At 39.7% G+C, this 23,512-nt stretch overlaps 1 protein-coding gene across 5 annotated transcripts in view; it reads right to left on the reverse strand.

Annotated features, from left to right (window-relative positions):
- The window catches only part of SORCS1 (sortilin related VPS10 domain containing receptor 1), a 589,960-nt gene that overhangs the window by 118,614 nt on the left and 447,834 nt on the right, over positions 1-23,512 (reverse strand). For all 5 annotated transcript variants that reach the window (XM_054503115.1, XM_054503113.1, XM_054503114.2 and 2 more), the window contains exons 7-9: positions 17,303-17,421; positions 14,626-14,715; positions 7,292-7,471 (exon numbers count right to left, since the gene is read on the reverse strand). In XM_054503115.1, coding sequence (XP_054359090.1) covers positions 7,292-7,471; positions 14,626-14,715; positions 17,303-17,421 — 389 coding nt within the window. The remainder of the gene's footprint in view (positions 1-7,291; positions 7,472-14,625; positions 14,716-17,302; positions 17,422-23,512) is intronic.

Raw genomic sequence — 23,512 nt, forward strand, 5'->3', positions numbered from 1 at the left:
CTCTCACATTATGGTCTCCTACTCTAATACAACCTTCGGATTGTCATTCACTCCACCAAACTGCTCTTTAAAATTAATAATAGTAAAGTAACTTTATACAAAGAACTCTGTTTGTTTGAAACAGGGTCTCTCTCTGGCACTTAAGCTGGAGAGCAGCTGTGTGACCACAGCTCACTGCAGCTACGAACTCCTGGGCTCAAGCGATCCTCCCACCTCAGCCTTCCAAGTAGCTGGGACTACAGTTGCACACCACTATGCCCAGCTAATTTTGGGGTTTTTTGTTTGTTTGTCTTGTTTTGTTTTTGGTAGAGACAGGGTTTGTCACATTGCCCAGGCTGGTCTCAAACTCCTGGGCTCAAGCAAGCCACCTGCCTTGGCCTCCCAAAGCGCTGGGATTCCAGGTGTCAGCCACAGCACCAGCCCGTTTTTGTTCCTACTGAAATAGGTAGTAAGAGTTCTGCATTAGAAGGTACAACACCCAAGCCTCTGGTAACCACGAAAGGGCAGAAGATGCGAGGAGGAGAAATGGGGAATGACTACTAATGGTTGTGGAGCTTCTGTGCTGGATGATGAAAATGACCTAAAATTGTGGTGGTGGCTGTGCAACTCTGTGAACATACTAGAAACCATTGGATTTTACATTTTAAGTAGGCAAATTGTATGATATGTGACTTATATCTTAATAAAGCTGTTTTAAAGGAAAGATGTAACAATAATGGCAACCCAAATTTATTGATTATTAAATTTCAGGTACCAGAGGTTGAACATCCCTAATCCAGAAATCCAAAATACTCCAAAACTTGGAATGTTTTAAGCACTGACATGATGCTATAAGTAAAACATTCTACACCTAATCACATGTGATGGGTCACAGTCAAAACACAATCAAAACTCTAAAGAAAAGAAAAATATTTAAGGTGATGAATAATCTCAAGTATACTAATATGTTATTTACTAATTATATAACTGTATTAAGTTATTATATATACCCTGAAAATGTGTGCCTATTATGTACCAATAAAAAATAAAAAAAATAAATTTCTAGAATACAAAAAAACTGTTTCATGCACAAAATTATTAAACATATTGTTTAAAATTACCTTCAAGCATGTGATAAGGTATATATGAAACATAAATTAATCCTGTGTGTACACTTGGGTCCCAGTTCCAATATATCTCATTATATATATGCAAATATTCCAAAATCCAAAAATATCTAAAATCCGAAACCCTACTGGTCCCAAGCATTTCAGATAAGGTATACTCAACCTGTACATGAAAGGCTTTGCAAACATGAACTTGTGAATCTCCGCATGCTTTAGAATTCATATTATCCTCATTTTACGGAAGAGAAAACTGAAGTTCAGATGTGGCTAATCACTTGCCTAAGGTCATCCCACTGAAGAATCTTAGATCTGGACTCCAAGTCAGTCTGTCTAACTACAGAGTCTACACCCTTAGGCCTGTGGCTGTACTGTCTCTTCGAACTTCTCTCTCATCCTAGAGTGGCCTGAGAGAAATATCATATCAGAATGTTCTACTCAAAGAAATTGTATTTTATTCAGTATTAGTACATTTACTCTAGTCATTCGATAAATATTTTCTGAGCATCTACTACGTATCATATGATCTTCTAGGCACTTGCAGATATAATACATAGAAGATCTCAACAACTAACTTTTTTGAGAGTTAGAATGTGCTAGGTGCTGGGAATTCATATTTCTTTGGTGACTTAAAGAGAAAAACACAGGTATCTCCCTTGTTTTTTAGGTTTACTTTCTGGATGGTTCTGTCCTGTTCTTATGGGAATCAGTCTTCCCATAAATATCTCTAGTACTCCTTATGCTCTTTATTATAAATCAATTCAAAGGAACTTATGTATTTGTGTAAGAAAACCTTTTGTAAGCTCCATGCAGAGGCTAAGTTGGGAAGACTCCTGTGCAAGAGTTTTTGCTTATTTCTGCCTTTAATCCTGACTAAAAGATGAATACTACCACCCTCTCAGTCTCAGACTTAAATTACAAATCCTAAGCGCCAAAATTTGAAAAAAAAATTAAAAAGATGAAACAACAACTGTGGCAAGAAAGAGAACATATTCATGGCCACAATTTCTTTGGGCTTTGTGGATGGGATATTTTTCTTGAGAGGACAGCAGGAAGGATAAACATGAGGCCGGGGTGCCTTCACAATCAGGGAACCCATTGGCCAAGAAAAACCTAAATGTTCTTTCCTTCTCTGTTGCCCCAACCAAAGAGCACTCTCCTCCTCAAACAGCACTCTCCTCCTCAAGAGACAGTAGCCTGAAATAATAGTACATTCTTTTATTTTAATATTATTATTTTTTTTTTTTTTGAGGAGGAGTCTTGCTCTGTCGCCCAGGCTGGCACCATCTCGGCTCACTGCAACCTCCACCTCATGGGTTCAAGTGATTCTCCTACCTCAGCCTCCCAAGCAGCTGGGACTTCACCACACCCAGCTAATTTCTGTATTTTTAGTAGAGATGGTTTCGCCATGTTGGCCAGGCTGGTCTTAAACACTTAGCCTCTGGTGATTCTTCTGCCTCTGCCTCCTAAAGTGTTGGGATTACAAGCATGAGCCACTGCACCTGGCCAATAGTACATTCAACATCCTGTAATAAATGTATCTTCAATAGGAGAGCATTTTTCTTCCCTACCTCCTAACCTAGATTGTAAGAGGCAGTCCAAGAAATCAAAGTGTATGCTATATTATCATAACCATTGAGTTTTCTCTTTCAAAGAGAGGGTACTCATAATGTAAAGAAGACACTGTGTGTAACAGAACATGCCCTGGTCACTGGCTGTCCTTCATGACACCCACCAGGGCTCACTCATGTATGCACACATTCTTGTGTATTCTGAATTTGTCAGCCAGGTGGCTTCACTCTCAACACAACCCTTTGCACTCAGCTGGGGTGAACTGTCATTGTCTATTAAGCCAAAGTACCCTTCATTCGTCATTAATTAATATTCCCTTCCCAAAGGACAGAAGGTATCATCCAAACCTGACAGGCTCCCTCTCATCATCCACACTACACAAAGACGTCAGGCATCACTCTTCTCACAGACACTCAGCACATTTTTTTTTTCTCTGGCCACCATCAGACATGCAGTCTGATGCACTGCATGACACACACGATGCACTGGACCATTCATTCTATTCAGGTGTGATGGAGTTTTAGGACACTTGTTTCCAGGCTTTTCTTACACAAATACATCCACCCGACAAGACTGTGAGCCATGTGTAAATATGGCCTGAACTCAGCTATAACTAAGGACTTGGTACTAAAGGTGCTGCATATATAGGTCTCAGGCAATCAAATTTCTGATTCTCTTTACACTGACTTTTCCCCAGATCATTTTCTTCTTCCAGTCTTCTGTTTTCCACTGGTATGCAAAGTCTAACCCTATTTACCCTGCCCTTCTATGTTCTTCAGTCTTAATGCTATCACTTTTCCACAACCAAATACAAGCCCAGATGCTGATCCTTCAGGGAAAATGTGACAGTCTATAGTTGAGAGTTTGCACACTCTAGGGTTTAGGTCCTAACTCTGCCACTTACCATCTTTGGGGTCTTGCAAAAGTTGCTGTATTCTCTCTGCCTCCATTTACTTATATTTGAAGTGAAAGTGACAACAGTCCCTACCTCATAAAGTTAATGTATGTATTGAATGAGACAGTTATGGAAGGTTCTTTACACAATGCCTGGCACAAAGTGGCCCAAAATATTAGCCATTATTAATGATATCAACAAAATTCATTTCTAGTATTTTTGCTCTGAGGCCAACTTTCCTGGCTCTCATTTCTTGGCTTTCTTGAATGGAGTCCAATTGACACTGATGGAAAATTCTGATATTTCAGTAACTAAACCATACAAGCTGTACCCTCAACACTTTGTCTCCAGCATTTCTCGCTCTTATTCCACACACACACATAGTTCTAGGGTAGAGAACACAGAATCTGTAGCCAGGTTCCAATGTATTTGCAAACAAAATGCTTAATTTTAATGAGAACAGTGCTTCCTTCTGCATTTTTTACAAAGACCCATCGGCAATGCACATCCTTGATACACAGATCCATCTACATGTTTATACATTATACAGTTCACCTCTGCTAAAATAGCCTGAAGAGCTCACAAATGCAGGAATAGCACATAATTGGCATGCAGAAGCAAACAAACAAAGAACAAAGGCCACCCTCTTCAGTCACCCCAAATGTGAGCAGACATGCACTCCATGTATGCTATCTCTGTAACCCCTACCTCATGTGTTGCTCATCTTTGCTCCTTAATAATTCATTTATGGATTTTCTTACTTCTCATTTCTCTCTAAGCTCTCATCATTCATTACAATTCTACTGGGAAATTCATGCTGGATGGCTTTCAGCTTCCTGCTAGCCAGAACAATCAGATTTAAGGGAACATTTGTGCCAGGCACCGTGTCAGCCAATATTCTTTCTATCTAGGTAATCAGCAGATAAGGCACTGCCATTCTGATCACATCAATTTCAATTCAAGTTGCTGTGAACTGTCAGGCTAATAAAACAAAGACTCCTCTCTCCCAGCCCCAGGATGCAGAGCACCTTTACATAATACAGTCACACCACTGCTCAAAATGATGATAATAAGAGCCAGCAGTTTCCCTACAGATAGTCAACTGCAAGAGAGGCACAAAGGGGAAACACAAGATTAACAAAGCAATGTTTGGCGTGTCCAGAGGTCGCCTTGTTTCCTCTTTTCATTCCATACCTGTTACCGATGTTTGAATTCAGAAAACTAGTCATGAAAATAGCTGCAAATAACAAGACATTGCAAAGTCATTCCTGTCTAAATTTGTCATTTTTTCATCATCAAGGGACCAATTAAAATGGTTTTTATTTCTGGCAGGAAACAAAATTTATCCAGAGAATCAATTCCATGTTGACTCAAAAAGAGGGAAGAGGATAATCAGGAAGGGGAAAATGGAACCTGAAAGTCAGAATATGTTTTTGGGAGACTAAGGATAGAACGAGGGCCAGGAAAGAAAACTGGGGATTAAGCTTGGGCAGTTGCTTTGACTTCATGCCAGTGGATGCTCAGAGCAAGAATCCTTCCATTTTAAGTGTTCAGTCAAGGCAAGCAAATGCATGGCATTTCAACAAAACATACTTCAAGTTAAAATGTTTATAATCTATTTACAAGTGAAAAGAGAAATGTGGTAATTTACACTTGTTTATAAGAAGACAACTACTTGGTATAGGCCGTAATCCCAGCACTTTGGGAGGCTGAGGCAGGCGGATCACAAGGTCAGGAGTTCGAGATCAGCCTGGCCAATATGGTGAAACTCTGTCTCTACTAAAAATAGAGAAATTAGCCGGGCATGGTGGTGGGAGTCCCAGCTACTCGGGAGGCTGAGGCAGGAGAATAGCTTGAACCCAGGAGGCGGAGGTTGCAGTGAACCGAGATCGCGCCACTACACTCCAGCCTGGGTGACAGAGTGAGACTCCATCTCAAAAAAAAAAAAAAAAAAAAAAGACTACTTGGTATAAAGAATGTCATATGGCTGCACTAATTGCAATATGGGAAGATGTAGGAATCCAAAATAATATAAATGTTTTGGGCATTTAAACAATGTCGGTAGATGTTAAGGTTATGAGATTAGAACACTGTAGTGGTGCTTGAACACTCTGGAACATAATATTAATGACGCTCTCTATAATTTGTTGAGCATTATTGTATTTGAAGCACTGTGCTGTGCTTTGAAAGGATTAACTCATTTAATCCTCAGAAAAATCACATCTAGTAGGTATCATGTTTATCTCCATATTTTAAGCAAGGAAACTGTGGCTCAGAAATTACTGGATTTGTCTCAAGAATACATACCAGTGGCAGCACTAGGATTTAAGCACAGGCAACCTAAATCCAAAATCTGTACTCTAAATTAAATTTTATTCAACATGAAGTTGAAACTAAATCAGCACAATATGTAAATTTCTTCTAGATTACAGTTTGAGGCTGTCATACATGATACTGTATTTATCTGAAACATGGGCAGGAGAAGAAGTGAAAAAACTTACGATAGTGTGAAAAAGTTTGCAGTGCATTTTTCTAAACATATACACATAAACTAGACCCTATGCTAGTCTGCCATAATTTCTATTACAAATACCTGGGCTCTAAATTTGGCATACCGTTTACTAATATGCTTTTATACATACACAGGAGTTTAGATACTAGAAGAAAATCACTAAGAACCTCTGAAGGAGAAGGAAGATAGAACACATCGAAAGGAATTACAATGATAGGTTAAAATTTCTTAAGTGAAATTAGTTTCTTTCATACTGGATATACCCTTACTTCTTAGACAAACAACCTCCTGACTCACTGCTCTTATTCTCAACTAAATGACAGTGTCATTATGACGGTACATATCTGAATCCATTTTAGATTTTTTTCAGCTAGAATATAGGTATATTGTTGCACTTCCCAAATTCTGACTGTTTTCAAATGGCTTATTATAACCTATGATAAATCTTTCATAGCGCATGAGAAGACTGACGAATGGCTAAAATCCATCCCAAAGCAGCAGTTTTCTTTCTAGCTAACTGTGCCTTCAATGGCAATTAAAGCATTGGTATTTATCATGAAAGCCAACCAATCCAACATACATGATTTTCTTTTGAATCTTGGCCATTTTGAGAAACAAAGACTCTGCTAAGCTCTGTTCTTGTTGTTGTAGTTGTTTATTTTATTTTTCTGGATTTAGGAGACAAGCACCTGTTAATCTTATCTCATTCTCTGGCCCCATGAGAAAAAGGCCATTAGCCAAGGGAGCTTATTTAACCAGAAAGGTCTTCAAGTCCAAATGGAATGTCTTCTGACTGGATGCAGGAGACCTTATCCCCTTCATTCTTTCTTCTGAGAGACAAGGGAGTGTCATCCACCATCCCTTTACTCACGGCCCTGTCTGCCTTTCAGAACTATGTGCAAACATCACATGCAGACCACTCTCATCAAACCCTGTAATTGACTGCCTCCCCAGACATTCCGCAAGTCCTCTAAGCCTTCACGTCCTATGGGGTTTGTCAAAAAAGAATCCCTCCCAGAATCCCCCAGAGATCTTCTGTGGATTGCAAATTAACTAATAAAAATGTTCTGCAAATCTCTCCATCTCCCAAGAGAAATGAGGCCACATAAGGAACTGTATTAAAATGACCAGGAAAAGAGTCTATGTGGGGCTTCTATCAGCCAGCTGGGCACTGCTGCGGCTTAGGACCACATATGCCTCGTGACATACCTCATAGAGGTCGATCATGATGTTGCCCTCAGGGCCTCTGCTGCTCTGGACATTCTCCAAGGCCAGGGTGAAGTAGACACCACGTGTGTCTGAGATGTAGAGGTTGTACGTGTCATTCTGGTTCCATTCTTGGACTGCTGCAAACACCTGATTCTCATCGGTGCTGATAACATGCATGTCCTGTGAAAAGACACAAGGTCGTGAAGAGGGCAAAAGAGTTTTATACGTGAACCTGGCAGGCATCCAAAGAGTGTGGAATCAAATGAGGAATACCAGAATGAGCACTTTAATGGAAGATAGCTTCCTTTTGCATATATGAGAAATAATGATTAGTTAAGCATCAATCATATATTTCCTTTGTCACTTGTGGGGTTAGGCAATAAGGTCATGAGAAAATAGGATTGAGCGATGTTTGATAGATCAGTTTTAATTGCCTCATTACATAATTTGAAAAACACTTTCTTAAATATGTATGATTTGGAGAATCAAGCATCCTGATTTTTTGCCAAGCATAAATATGATACTTACTCAGAAGGCATATATGGGATAGCTATGAGGAAAAGCTGGAGGAACAGAGAGAAAATAGACAAACCCTGCATCTTTCAGCGTGGCTCATGGACCAGCAGCAAGGACATCACCTGGAAGCTTATTAAACATATAGAACCTTGGGCCTCACCTGGTGAATCAAAATGTGCATTTAATAAGATTGCTAAATAATTACCATGCATATTAAAGTTTGAAAAGTACTTCCCAAAGGTTCAGCAACCCCCAGCCAGTTTCCTCTACCCTCAGCCCCAAGAAAACATTCACCAGAGAAACCCAAAGTACTAATCCTCATGTTAGTGTGTTCAAAGACTTAGCTGCTTGTCAAAATCTAAACTGAGAGGTTCTGCAGGAATCCTCCAGTGAAAAAGGGTAAAAGATAGTCTGCATAACTGATGATGTTTTCAGAGCCTGATTGTCCTGGAAGATAGAATTAAAGCAAAGGTAGCATGGAGGCAGTGAGCAAATGCCCCTGGGATGGGAATTTCAAATTCTTTTTCCCCCATTCATAACTCTAGAGAAGTACAATGGAAGCTACCACAGTCCAAAGCTTGCTGACTCAGACCAAGGCCTGCTTTCTTCTTTAGGGGATGTCTGTTCATATGTTCTTACCTGCATTTTACCCTTTGCCCAAGATAGTAGACATAAAACAACTTCCAAAAACCAAAAAAATCAAAGCTAAGTAACCAAAACAAACGAAAACAAAGATTGCATATAACCACAAAGGTAGAAGAACAACGTAGAACAATTCTTGTTTTTGGCGTCGCTTAGTACTCTAATCTTTCCAGATGCACCGTACTTTATTTTTGAAAAGCTTTAGGAGATCTGACAATCTTCCTGTTAACAATTCAAGTGAGGGGAAATTCTACCTGACTACTGACCTAAATTTCTCATTGTCATATATGCCCATGTTCTCAATCAAGCAGCATTTCAGCTCTGACTCTGCTCTAGACGTGTAGGAACAAGACTCCCTATTCTCTTTACCCTTTATCACAGTAAACTCGTGATCATAGAGGGAAAAGTCCATATCCAAAGGGCTTTATATTCCTCACCTCTACTCAGGCTCCAAATGACATACTCAAGTTTGGTAACATTTTTGTAGAAAGAACCCCAAGTGGATAGGTCAAAAAATGAATCCTGCCCATTAATTTAATGTGTGCTTCTATCCGTTGAATGCCTATTTACATTTCTCCTGGTAATTATTGCTCTCTCTAGGTATCTGCAGGGGGATTGGTTCCACAATTGTTCTCAGATACCAAAATCCACAGAAGCTCAAGTTCCTTATATAAAGTCATGTAATATTTGCATGTAACCTACGCACATCCTCCTGTACACTTTAAATCATCTCTGGATTACTTACAATATCTAATACAATGTAAAGGCTATGTAAATAGTTATATCATTTATTTAATTTGTATTACTTTGTATTTTTTTTAATATTTTCAATCTGATGCAGAACCTGAGGAGACACAGGTCCAACTGTATGGATTGATGTTTTTTGAAAAACAGCTTTATCCCTCTCAGATATATTTCTATATTAAATCTAAACATTTTTCTACTTTCTTCTACCAGCAGCACAACAAATGAGCTTTTAGCGGCATTCAGAATATTCCATTTCTCTGGCAACAGCAATTGAATAGGTGATGGGCAGGTGGCCCACATAAAGTCAATATGACATGTTTCTAGAATGACTGCAGAGTTATTAGCGAGAGACAAAATTAGTATCTCACTATTGGTTTGTAAGCAGTAAGAATAAAAAAGAAAATTCCAGATCTGCTGGAGACATATCTTGGAGGTAAAGGATGAAACCAATCCTGATGAAAACAGGGTCAGCGGATGGAGAGAGATGGCCCAATCCTGTGACATTTTTTGGTCCCTAAATGTGGACATTTAAGAAGCTCATCCCACCGCCAGACTTTTCAGTTAAAGAAGACAGTCTAGTAAAGTGGCTGAAGAATGGACTTTGGAGTAAAACTACTTGAGTTCAAATCTTGGCTCTATAACTTAGCCATGTGAATGAAACTCTGTGTCTCATAATTTCAATCTGCAAAATAGAGACAAGGAAAGTAGGTCCCCCATGGAGTGGTGAGGATGAAATCAGTTAATCAGTGTTAAGCATTCCTAATAGTGCCTGGCACTTAGCATATGCTCTAGGTATGTTAGCTACTCTCAGTTAAGTGAGCCCCTACATCCCTTTTGTTGATTAATCCAGGTTCATTTGAGCTTTCTGTTTATCGCAAATACTCAAGTCCTAACTATATACAAGACAAGAAGTGGTTCACCCAAGTGTTTTTGTTGTTACTGTTTAAAATAAAATTTAAAATTCTTTGAACCTGGAGAAGCTATACCCAAGTGTTTGGTTTCTTTCTAACGGAGAGACTTGTCTGTGGAAATTAGCTCCAGAGCAGTTCCTGCATTGACAACCAAACCTCCCATGGCTCCCCATCCTATAGGGCAAAGACCTAAATCCTTACCTTGGCCTTGAGAAGCATCAAACAACTATTCCCAATCCATCTTCCCTTCTTTGTCAGTAAGATGCAGCATAATCCCTGAAGCCAAGTTAAAATATCTCAACAATAACCTGACCCCCGCATAGCTAATTCCCACTTCTGTGATTTACAGTGAATTTCTGCACTGGTGAACCTCTGAGTTTCTCACAATAGACATTTGATTAAATAATCCTAGGCTGGAAGAGTAAAGTGCATCACCTATACCGGCCACTTCTCCCAAGACTTTATTTTGTAGATTTGGATAGGAAAACACAGATGCATCAAATATTGTGGTCTAGGTCACTTAGAGAACTAATCACACAATGATAACAGATTAAAATGGCCATCTCTAGATATCAGCTGAGTTCCAATCCTTCCTTTGTTTCATATAATTAGGTTGAACAGCCATTTTCAAATGATATTGGTCTTAAATATTTTAATTGAAGTTTAAAATATTTATATATCATCTTTCTTTTTTCTCCTTCCCTAAATCCTGTTTCTATTGGGAGAAATGCGCTTTTTATCCCAATGTGGCACTTTATGTTGAATGCTTTAACCAAATCACAGAATCTGAGAGCAAGGTGTGATCTTACAGATTTTGTATTGAAGCATTTTCTAAAGTCTGCTCCTTAGGACAACAATGTTGTTAGGATTTTAGTAGACTTGAAAAGGAGGAAGGGATCCTTTAGTAAAACATATTAATTAATGGTGAATTAAAGAGCTTTCTTGCTCACTGGATGTTCTAAACCTTCAACATACCAGTGAGCTACTCTTAGTCTCTAGGCAAGAAACACAGAATGAAGTTCATTCCTCTTTTCAGACATATTTGACCACACAACCAAATTCTCAGGAAGGATTACTAAGGACATTTTATTCTAAGTAACACATATGAGAAAATATTGTTGTGAATCTAAGCTCCTTTTTAAAAAAAAATAAAGAAAAGAGACATTGACAAACCAGCCCAAGGTTTCAAAGCAAGTTAGTGACAGATCTGGGTCCCTAATCCAGGTTTCCTGCTGCAAATCAAACAGCCTTCACACCACCTGCATCCTGGTCCACATCTATCTTCCACCACGAAGACAACTAGATCCATACTACTAATAATATTACCTTGCTTTTATAGAGTATCTGTCCTCCAAAATGCTCAAAGCACTTTTGTATGTATTGCCTCATTTATCTCACTTGAGTAGCTCAGAATGGGTTCCCAGCAAGTTAAAGGAAGGAAAACTCACTACATTCCCCTGTCTGGAGGGCCACATGCTCTTAATGGCAATGGCAATATTAAAATCTCCCTACCCATTGTCATTCTTTACTATTATATTATTAAATATTTTTTTGAGCACAGCTCAGGGTGACTATGATCTTTCAGGAGCTGATACAATGGTAGTGGGTGATTAAAGAAAATTGAGCATAAAAGTGCTGGTTTGTCTCGATTCCTTTGGTTGGCATGAAGCTTTGTTCATTTCCAGTTGCACCAGCCCTGACTCTGACAGAAGGCCATGAAATACATGCACCTTTGTCGCAGATCATTCCACCCAAGCTGGGGTTTCTTTCTGAAGGTATAATGGCATTGTAATAAAGAATCTCATTGCCTTAAATAAGAAACACCCACCTGGACCAAATAATACATTCATTTGCTGTACTAGCCCCTACTTTTTCTGGGAACAAGCTAAATTAATCACTGCATTCTACCCTCAGAAGCTAGATAAGACTGAGTAATGGAACATGCTCTTCTGGGAGAACAGGAGGAAGGAGACAGATGCAAATTCGGGTTCAAAGTATAACTTTTTCCTTCCATATTGGTTAGATGCCACTGGGGGCAACTGTCAGCAGTGATCTGTGTGACGGCTATGAACAAGCAATGCAAAGTATCTGTTTCCCAAACCTCCAGAAATAGTCTACAAACATTTCTTTGATTTTAAACTATGATTTCTGGGGCTCCTTAAGTCAATGGGATTTTCTTCTTAATGCTCTTGACAGTATATGGAATTTTGAGGGGGTGATGATGCTATGTTTTAATAACCGAAGCTATTAATTTACCTTCAAGGTAAGAAAGTATAACATAAAAAAATACTACCTTGAGAGTCAGGAGACTTAAGTTCTAGCCTCAATTATGCTACAAATAGCATTTGATTTCAACCAAAACTTATGTCACTTAAAGAGTTTATTCCCGGCTGGGCGCGGTGGCTGATGCCTGTAATCCCACCACTTTGGGAGGTCGAGGCAGGTGGATAACGAGGTCAGGAGTTCAAGACCAGCCTGACCAATATGGTGAAACCCTGTCTCTACTAAAAACACAAAAATTAGCCAGGCTTGGTGGCACGTGCCTATAGTCCCAGCTACTCGGGAGGCTGAGGCAGGAGAATCGCTTGAACCCGGGAGGTGGAGGTTGCAGTGAGCCAAGATTGTGCCACTGCACTCCAGCCTGGGTGACAGAGCGAGATTCTGTCTCAACAACAAAACAAAACAAAAACAAAAACAAAAAACAGTTTATTCCCAAGAATGCGCATAAGATGAGGATATGGTCTCCATTTCCACAATCCTTCTTGAACCACAGCAGCATGTCATTGCATTGAAGATAATTCTCTTTTTAAGGTGCAAATCCTGCAAGTCAACTACTTCATTTATTAGTCAATCAAAGAAACAACAATTTATGTCAATGCTCAAGAGGAAAACAAAACAAAACAAAACCCAGCTCTGTTGTATTTATTGAATTAACATGTTCATTTCTCTGACAGACCTTCCTAAGAGATTATCAGAAGTAATTTGAACAACACTCAGTTTTCCTTTTACATAGTGATGTTATCCAATTCTTATCTAAGGCACAACTTAAATGTTGTAAATTCTTGTCTTATTGGGGAAAAAAAAGAAACACTTAAGCCAAATCAAGAACAACAAGAACTTAAATGTATCCGGACACAGACATACATACAGTTCTGGATAATTACCACAGTCATTAATCTCTCAGCAGCTGAAAATAACAACTACAAACATAGCTATAGTTCTTTCAAGTTAATAGTGCAACTCAGTGTGTGTTATTACCTCTAATGGGCTGAGTCTTACAGCCCACCTTTCACTATGTTAGGGTGAGGGAAGGGTGGTAGCCAAGAAAGAGAATTCATCCTGGAGAAACCAGAACAATCTGTTACCACTGGCTCTCCCGGGAGAGGAGGCCTGCTGTGCCCTTGTGTTATGTCTATTATACGACTTCCTGGGCAACTATCTGGTGTTGGTTCAAGACAACATACGACAAAGTCACAGATGAATATATAAGAGAAAGAGGCATGGAAACTCCATTAAAAAAAAAGTTATGTATGTTCTTTGTGCAACCCAAAGGCTTCAAAGTTGAGCTATAACTCTCTTTAAACCTGCATAGTCCCTTTCTTATAGCCACATACATCTCCCTTGCTCTAAGATTAAGGCACAATACATTTACAGTTCTTAGTCACTTCAATACATCACGATGGCAGCAAGATCGCAAATACACAGCTCTGAGCTCCCGAGTCAGTTTGACCTCCACTAGGTGGCGCTCCAAATCAACGCAGTTCTTCAGCACTTCGGGAAAGACAGCCTGGGGATGTCAACAGTTGAGGGTCTTTAACTTTTGTTTGCCTCTGTTTTCCAAAGGGTACGCCTTAGGGGAAGTCTAAAAAATTAGCTGCGCCTCAGAACTCTAAAGACAACCAGTCTCATAAGTTTACAGGGAGCTGACTGGCTGAGAAAGCAAAGGCTGGTGCCACGTCACAGCATCACTGCTCAGTAAACAACTGATAATAAAACAGGACAGAAATGGATGGCAGCTGTTGCACTGATACATAACACATCCAAAAAATATTTTCTGTCTTGTTAGAAAACCAATACATATGGCTTGAAAATCTTTACTATTGAAAAGCAAATCAATTATTAAAATTTATATGAATGTTCCTATAGCAACAATCTCAGAGACAGAGAGAAGAAAGAAGGAAAGAAAGAGAAAAAGAGAAAGTAAGATGAAAGAAAGAAAATGAGAAAGAAAGAGTAAAAAAGAAAGTAAGAAGAAGGAGAAAGAGGGAGAAAGAAGGAAAGAAAGAAAGGAAGAGAGAGAGAGAGAGAGAGGGAGGGAGGGAGGGAGGGAGGAAACAAGAGGAGGGTAATAAGACTGACCAAAGAGACAGTAAGGCAGAGCAAACTTGGGAAACAGAGATGAGAGATGTAAAGAAAACATGACTATGAGAGGCTGAAAGAGTCCTTGGGAAAGGGATGGAGGCTGGCTTCTATGAATGAGAGTCAGGAGTGAAATGAAGAAAGTGATTTAGGCCATACCTTGGGCAAAGCATATTTCGGAAGCTTCATTTGGGCAAACGCATTCCTTCGGTAGGACACGTAGTAATGTGGCCGCCCTCCTGATGTTAGCTGGACCATAAAAACAAGATTGTAAGAAGCTCGAGCTACTATAACAGGCACAGGTCACAGAACAGCCACATGAATGGAAGGAGGTAGCTTCCAACACAACAAATGGCATTAATGTCTATTGCAGACAAGTGTAAAGAATTGGCATTCAGTTCAAACACAACTTATAAAGAGTATGTGAGCTGGTCAGAGGCCCAAACTGAACCTACTGGGCAAAAATACAATTCTTAAATTTGCACTGTGGCTCAGATGCCAGAAAACATTTTGAGTTATTTTTTTCAAATGATACTAACCTTGGGGTACATTGGCTGATTGCCATCACCAGCCCAGGTCTCTAGACCCAAGTCTGTGACCCTACAAGTAGGTCCCTGTGCCATATCAGAATGAAATGGCCCAAGTCAAACAGTGGCAGAGCTGGAGGCTCACATCTCTAGGCACTGAATTCCAGTTTGATGGTGTTACACTGATGATTATGGGCACATGGCACAGGAGTGCTGGCATATTAGACAGAAAACCAGGCTAGGATTGGTGTCGAAATTCAATCTAGGTCTCTTCTACTTAATTTAATTTTTTTTTTTTTTTTTTTTGAGATGAAGTTTCACTGCTGTTACCTAGGCTGGAATGCAATGGCACCATCTCGGCTCATTGCACCCTCCGCCTCCCAGGTTCAAGTAATTCTCCTGCCTCAGCCTCCCGAGTATCTGGGATTACAAGCCCTTGCCACCACACCTGGCTATGTTTTGTAGTCTTTTAGTAGAGATGGGGGGTTTCACCATGTTGCCCAAGCTGGTCTCGAACTCCTGACCTCAGGTGATCACTCACTCACCTCGGCCTCCCAAAGTGCTGGGATTACAGGCATGAGCCACTGTGCCCAGCCTTTTAAAAACACTTTTAAAGCTAAATCTCACTCTGTTGCCCAGGGCTAGAGTGCTGTGGCACAATCATAGCTCACTGCACCCTTCAACTCCTGGGCTCAAGCGATCCTCCCCAGGAGCTGAGACTACAAGCAGGTGCCACCACAGCCAGTTCCCCTCCAATCTTGTCCAAAGCATGCAGCCCAATGAATCCTGGTGGGTGTGAGACAGGGCAGGAAGGTACAGAGGGCAGGTAGAGAGGGCAGGTGTGGTCTCCAGCCAGCACTTAAGCAACCTGCAGGCACAGTGTCAAGGGCACCACCACCAGTCTCTCTCTCTCTCCTTCACAGCCACTCTTAACCCCTCTAAATGCCTGGAGTTTCAATGACAGCTGGAGTTTGCATACTCAGAATGTCAACAAATGTGCATGTTCATCACATTAGGAATGTGACTTGGAAAGTTATCATCTTCACTGTCATGTGGCCAGATGACCTCTTAGGTCTAGTGAGGGGTTATAGGATGTTCATGGTGGCATGGGTAAAGACTGTATGAAATTCCAAATGCAGAGTTGATTCTCATTTGTAAGTCATAGATGTGGATCACAAACTGTTATTAGAAACCAGAAAAGGTTCCTGGGAGCAGCACTGATACAGAAATGAATTATTATAGACAGAACCAATACGTGTAACTATTCGAATGTCCCTTGACAACTTGATGCTGAAATTGTCAGAGTATTAATTACTAATTTACCTGAAGAATAAAGAAATGGTGTGTGTGTGTGTGTGTGTGTGTGTGAGATCATATGTGAAACATTTTAAAAGTACACAGGCTGGTGGGCATTTAAACAAATTGCATCCTCAAAGCATGTAATTAAATATTCTAAATCACAATTTCTTGTCGAAATAAATGTAATACTGTCTAGAATGGGTCTCTCTATATATATGTATACTTTTATATATGTATAAGCTATTTACTAATTGTACCTTTGTCATTTTTAACATGGAAGGTGGTAACTGAGTTTTTAAATGCATTGTCCAAACAAGCTTAAATTTTTCCTTGAATGCTGAAAAGCAGTGCAGCGTATTTGCTTCTTGTCTCTACTAACAACTCAGGAAACGTCAGCTTCTTAAACTGTTCTCCATTCTCTTGGGGGTGAAAAACCTGGTTGAATACATCTGTTCTGAAGTATCTTTATTCTAATCATAGTTGGTGCATGACAATAAAAGCTGATTACTCTCCCCCTGGCCTCTGCCTCCCACTATCTCCAGTCACCCCACAGCTTCCCTTCTCATTCCTGCTTCTCCACTTTTAAGGTGGGTATTGGGAAGGGGGCTGATTGGCTGACCCTTTCCCAGATAGAAAGAGACTGACATATTTGTTCAGTCCCTTTGATAACTGGGAGCTTCTTTGGAATGCAGGTGTGGGGGACAGATCGTACTGTGCCTCATCCTAGAGACAATCTCACTACTCTGTGCGATGCCTTCATGACCCCATGCTGATAACATCCTCTGGACACAGCCCAAAGAAGCTCAGACTATTCTGTTAGTATAGAAGATTCCACACTCAGTAATTATCGTTTTGTTGAAAAGATAGTGATTTTCCCCTCTCTCCCTACCTCCTTCCCTCCCTCCCATCCTCTCTTTTTGAGTCTTAATGGAGTGTAAAGCAGGCAAAAGGGACAGAAACAAGGAAAAGAAAGGTTTCTGAGACAATCAACAGAAGTGGATTTTTCATACCTGAACAAACACATAATGATCCTGAACAATCAAAGAGTCTGGGTCAATGTAGCCTGGAAAAGGTTGATTCCTGTTGGCCTCTGTACAGTTCTGCATTCGGCAAGTTAGATAATGTGAATCTGAAAAAAAAAAAATGGGGTTGAGGGGGATATAAGACAGAGCTTTAGAGTCAGGGTGGACATTTGCTATTTCCCTTACCATTTCCAATTCTTTCTTTCTTTCTTTCTTTTTTTTCTGAGACAGAGTCTCGCTCTGTTGCCCAGGCTGGAGGGCAGTGGCATGATCTCAGCTCACTGCAAGCTCCACCTCCCGGGTTCACAGCATTCTCGTGCCTCAGCCTCCAGAGTAACTGGAACTACAGGCGTTTGCCATCATGACCGGCTAATTTTTTGTATTTTTAGTAGAAACAGGGTTTCACCATGTTAGCCAGGATGGTCTCGATCTCCTGACCTCGTGATCCACCTGCCTCGGCCTCCCAAAGTGCTGGGATTACAGGCGTGAGCCACCATGCCCGGCCACCATTTCCAGTTCTTTAAACAAGCCTCACAAACTTTGTTAAATACGTTGTCATTGTTATTATTTAAATTATTATTATTATTTTACTCACTTGCTCTCAATACCACCTATATCATCTCCTGGTGCTTCCAACAAGTCTTGATATCCTCAAATACTAAATTCTTGCTAATTATTTTTTTCCCTCCCAAACCCAAATGAAAATATTTTCAAAAACTGGCAATAATACTTGTGATTTTGTGGTCAATTTTTTCTCATTAGTAGGTTTCACCTTCACACTTTGATCTTTAACAAAGAGGAAAACACACATACATTTAATTATTAATCATCTAACGATAAAAATTATGTGGTTATAAGATTCTAGGTTAAGTAAGATAAGGGTTTTTCTTTCATAATTCATTAGAAGTAAAATAGAGCCGGGCGCTGTGGCTCATGCCTGTAATCCCAGCACTTTGTGAGACCAAAGCAGGTGGATCACGAGGTCTTGAGTTCACAACCAGCCTGGCCAAGATGGTAAAACCCCGTCTCTACTAAAAATACAAAAATGAGCTGGGCGCAGTGGCAGGCACCTATAATCCCAGCTACTCAGGAGGCTGAGGCAATAGAATTGCTTGAACCCAGGGGGGCAGAAGTTGCAGTGGGCCAAGATCACACCACTGCGCACTCCAACCTGGGTGACAGGAAAAAAAAAAAAAAAAAAAGCAAAACCGAATTGGGAGGAGTTCCTTAAGACTTTGCTTTTATTTTACAATTGAATCAATTGAGACCCTGGATCTCACCTGGTGATAAATACAATATCAGTAATGACAACTCCTACATCAGTTTGGTCTCTATCGCTGGATATATTGTATCAGGGAGGCTATTCCTGTTTTTTGAGCACACTCTCCTGGCCTCTATCTAATCAGATTATGTTACTCCCTTATTTAAAACCCCTTTTGCTTCATTGCATTGAGAATAAATTCAAACTCCCCACCACCCACCACGCCAACCCTCCAACCTTCCCCACTTCTCACCATGCTAATCTCTTCTACTCTCTCAGGAAGTTGGCCAAACTTTCTACCACTTTAAAGACTCTTCATTTGCATTCCCTCTGCCTAAAATGCTTCTCCCCAGGCTGTTCTCAAAGCAGGTTCTAGATTTCAGCTAGCTCACTGTTACATCTGAGGATCTTCCATGATTATTCTTTATCACACACCATCCTATTAATTCTCTCTATGGAATTTATCACAATATAAAATTACCTTGTTATTTCTTTCTTACTGAGCCCTGCTCCCATTAGAATGTAATCTCCATAAAGACAAATGCCTTTTTTGTTTTTGTTGTTGCTGTTATTCACTGTTGTGCCCACCAGATCCTAATACTGTTCCTGATACATAGTAGGCAATAAATGAATATTTGTTGGAACATGCCACTTATTGAAATATATCCTTTTGAGTATAAAAAAGGAGTTATTTTACTTGTTTTTGATGCTTAATGAGTAAATGGGTTTGATTTTAAGATATCAGAGACTTATGCAGAATTCCACTTTTCCAAATGAAAATATCAGAAGATGATTATTTACAGGAAATTGAGGTGGGGAATAGTATGTCGAGATAGATAAGCTAGATATAAGGATTCACTAAAGATTTCTCTTAAGAAAACTAGGAAGGTGGAATTGTCTGGGACCACCTTTACTTAAGGTACTTGTGTGTACCTGTATTCTGCAAAGAGTGCCACTAGGGGGCGGCATGCACTCTTGCTCCCTCTGACCAATGACTGATGGGGTTTCTGATAAACTCTCAGTAGACAATGGTGGAGAGCCTTACACGCCATCTTCCTTCACCCCACTGCCATTTCCGAAGATGGGGATAGCTCTCAAGTGCTTTAACCTGTCTAGTCCTGGTGAAGCCACCTCCAAAATTAAATTAGAGTCCTCTATTCTTCCTTCCTCATCTCCTTTTTCAGGCATTCCTGTAATTTCATGTTAGAGCAGAACACAGGATCTTTTTCCTTAAAGACAGTTTCTGGGACTCATCCCTTCCCAGAACGATCCTCCATCTAGCACACAAAATCTTTACCTCACAATTTTACACTCCACCAGACTGTTTTACAGCTTTTAAGTGACTTCTGTTTTCAAAAATGTAGCTTGGGGGTCATAGAAACAATGGAGATTTATGACGATAAGAACTGGGCTTGAATTCTGGTGTGGTTTGTTTATTAGCTGTGTAGTTCATAGGAAATCCTTTCATCTTCCTGAGTCTTGCTGTTACTGTAATGCTAACCAATGTTCCATCTTGGTTTTTCTGTTCATGGTACAGAAAGCGAATCAATGAGTATTGCTAAGAAGACTTGAATCAGGTGCCACAGCTGAGGAAATGGAAGATCAGTCTCAAATCTATCTCTCTGACAAACTAAAATTAGGAGTTTATATAGCAGGGAAGAAATGTAACCATGTGTGGGAAAATAGGAATTAGGGGGTGTAAGGAAGAAGAGCTGATCAACAGGAAGCAAGTTGTCAGTTAGGCAATCAGGATGGGTGAGGGGACTGGTGTCTCATTGTCTAGACGCAGTGATCTGGTAAGCTTAAGTTCCTTGATGATACCTGGGAGGCCTGATGGTTGGTTTCCTGAGAAAGGAACTTGGATAAGAACTCGGATAAAACAAAGGTTTGAAGACTGGGAGGATCAATTTCTGTGTTTATTCAAAAGAAAGCATAAACATCATGTTCTATGGGACAACTGGGCCAATTTCACTGCTTCCTTCATCTATTAAAGGAGGATGCCAATATCAACTATTTTGTACTTTAGCTGTAAGAATTAATTAAAATAACATATATGCTAAATGTTTTGAAACTCAAACTCATACAAATGTTAGTTGTTATGATTAAGAATGATAATATTTCTGTTTTCTGTTTTGCTACCTTTCATAATGATAAGAAGTTTTGGGAACACACTTTAAAAGACTGGTTAAGCCAAATTTAAATATTCCAGTTATATTTCTGAATCAGGTTGTTTGGCGAGCTGCTGAACACCCATTCTTCTCTGCCTTTTTGCTGAAAAATCCAGTATTGGCTCTGTCAGCTCATCTTTTCTCCATGTGACTCAGAAGTTCCCATATGCAAGGATGAATGTTGTCACTCTAAACCCACTCAAGCCTTCCTTCTCCACTTACCCCTGGTTGTTTTAGAAGAGGGCATTTAAACCTAGTACTGGTGCATGAGAAGCGAGGAGAGAGCTTTTAAGGGGAATCTGAGAGATATCAGGAGATACAGCAGAAGATCTTCTGCCTCTGTAAACACTCTGTCTCAATGTGAATGGCTCTAGGCTTCTGGTTGCCCAAAGGAGCCAGTCTTACAGTCAAGCTTATATAATGAGTATGACAACTAGATGGAAAATATCCATTCCCTAATGACATCATTGAGCTGTTGATGGTACTGAGCCTCAAGTTGCCCAACCTCTGTGCTTCTTATTATGTGAGATAATGAACAAAAACAATGGCTAAACACAATGAGAACTTGATTAGGAGGTCTTGACCTTCAAATTACAAATACAATTTCCAACTAGAATTTTTAAGACTGACACCTAATGAGGACTTGATGCATACACCATTCTTGTTTTATTTGTATTAGTGTCTGATGGCTCTTTTCCTTAAGACCTAAATCTCCTCTTCAGAGGTCCCTGTACAAACATAAGATGGAAAATAATAACATACCCTTTTCATGTTTCTAATTCATCTATATAGAAATTATTAACCTAAGGAATTTAGGGAGAAAACAAAGATGGAATTTAACGTTTGTTGATCATCTGTGAGCCAGGCAGTCTAAAGCATGTTCACATAACTATAGCACATTTAATCTTCACAACACTACAGAGTATATCAACTGATTTTGGAGATAAAGAGAATGAAGCTAAAAAATAGTGATTTGTAGAAATGGCAGTATGTGGTTGCAGTGTGGTTAGACTGACTCCAACTTTGGTTTATTTCTACTATACTATGTTGCATGAAAAATCCCAGTGATTTTGGGGCCAATTTTTGTTAAGTATATTTTGGCTTCTATCTAAGGTTCAAACAGATACCCCAAGATACAAAATAAGAACACCTCAATATTTTTGTGTGGTAATTTGGCAATATGAATCAAGATACTTAAAAATGCAGGACCAGCCTGATCAACATAGTGAAATCCCATCTCTACTAAAAACACAATAATTAGCCAGGCATGGTGGCATGTGCCTGTAATCCCAGCTACTTGGCTGGGAGTCTGAGACAGCAGAATCACTTGAACTCAGGAGGTGGAGACTGCAGTAAGCCGGGATCATGGCACTGCACTCCAGCCTGGCAACAAAAGTGAAACTCTGCCTCAAAAAAAAAGATACCCTTTGACCTAGGGTTTATTTCTGAGAATTCTATCTAAGGAAAAAATCAAGGCTCAATGCAAAGATTTAACAACCAAGATATTTGTCAGTGTTATTTATAATAACAAATTTTGGAGAAAACATAATGGCCAACAATAGAAAAATAACTTAATAAACTATGGAATATTTAGAGTTCGCTATTAAAATCTTGCTTTTATGAGGAAATGCTTAATATATTTTATATTATAGAAGTAGGTTACCAATTAGTAATATTAGTCCAATGTTAATTTCCTAGTTTTGAAAAATATACCATGGTTACATAAAATGTTAGCATTAGAGGATGCTGGGTATAAAGTACATGTATTCTGTACTATCTTGGGTGAATTTTCTGTGTATCTAAAATTATTCCAAAATAAAAGTTTTTAAAAAGTAGGTTACCAAAATATGTGCATTATGGACCTGAGTTTTTTGCAAGTTGTATATATAGATATCTATAAATGTATGTTTGCACAGGAAAAATGAATAAAAGATATATATGTGATGTCAACAACAGTGGAAAGCCACTAATGTGAAAGAGTTGGCAATCTGTACAACAAATCCCTAGTCCAGCCCCTCTATAGCCGGGCAAGTAGGGGAGCGGGGAGTCAAGATGGGCTTGTGAGATCAACTGTCTCTAATCTCTCTGCTTGTTCCTTCTCTACTTCCCATGCCACATATTGCTGTTGAGCTGTGCAATAAGCCTATCTTTGGTCTGAGAATTACCAAGTGTAAAATAGGGACACAAGAAAAGCCCCGGAAGAGGTCTTCAAACCACTTCTTTCTCTGAGTGGCTCAAAGTGAAATTTGCAAGCTGAAGGGGAAATGATCCATTTTGAACAGTCTGCCCGTGGTAAAGTGTTCCTGGTTTGTTCCCTTTCTCCTCCTAATGGAAACAGAAAGAAATTGGCTGCACTTCATAATGAGGGACCAAGCACTCATTCCCCTTGGGGCTTGCTGTAATAGCATTAAGTATGATGAACTCTTTCCATATTCAATTCTGGTGAGTGTATGATGTGATTCCATAGGAAGTATCTTGTAATTTGGCATTAATTAATGTCAATTAATGCATGCAACTGCTAGACATTAGAATTAATTTCATTACTTTTCCTACACAGATGTTTTCCTTGCCATAGGTAATTAGGACACTGTGCTGTTCTTTTCAAGCATCTTCACTCTCTGCAACAGCTGCTGCTTAGAATAATGCAATCCCCATCCACCCAAAACCTGTGCTGTTCTAGAGAAGGGAAGCTGCTTTTAAAAAGGTAGGCTTTGAACAGAGGATCAGAGGTTTAAATGCAGGCTCAAGGCCTGCTAGCTTAGTAAATCA

The sequence above is a fragment of the Pongo pygmaeus genome, chromosome 8 (genome assembly GCF_028885625.2).
Source record: "Pongo pygmaeus isolate AG05252 chromosome 8, NHGRI_mPonPyg2-v2.0_pri, whole genome shotgun sequence".
NCBI classification, from domain to species: domain Eukaryota; kingdom Metazoa; phylum Chordata; class Mammalia; order Primates; family Hominidae; genus Pongo; species Pongo pygmaeus.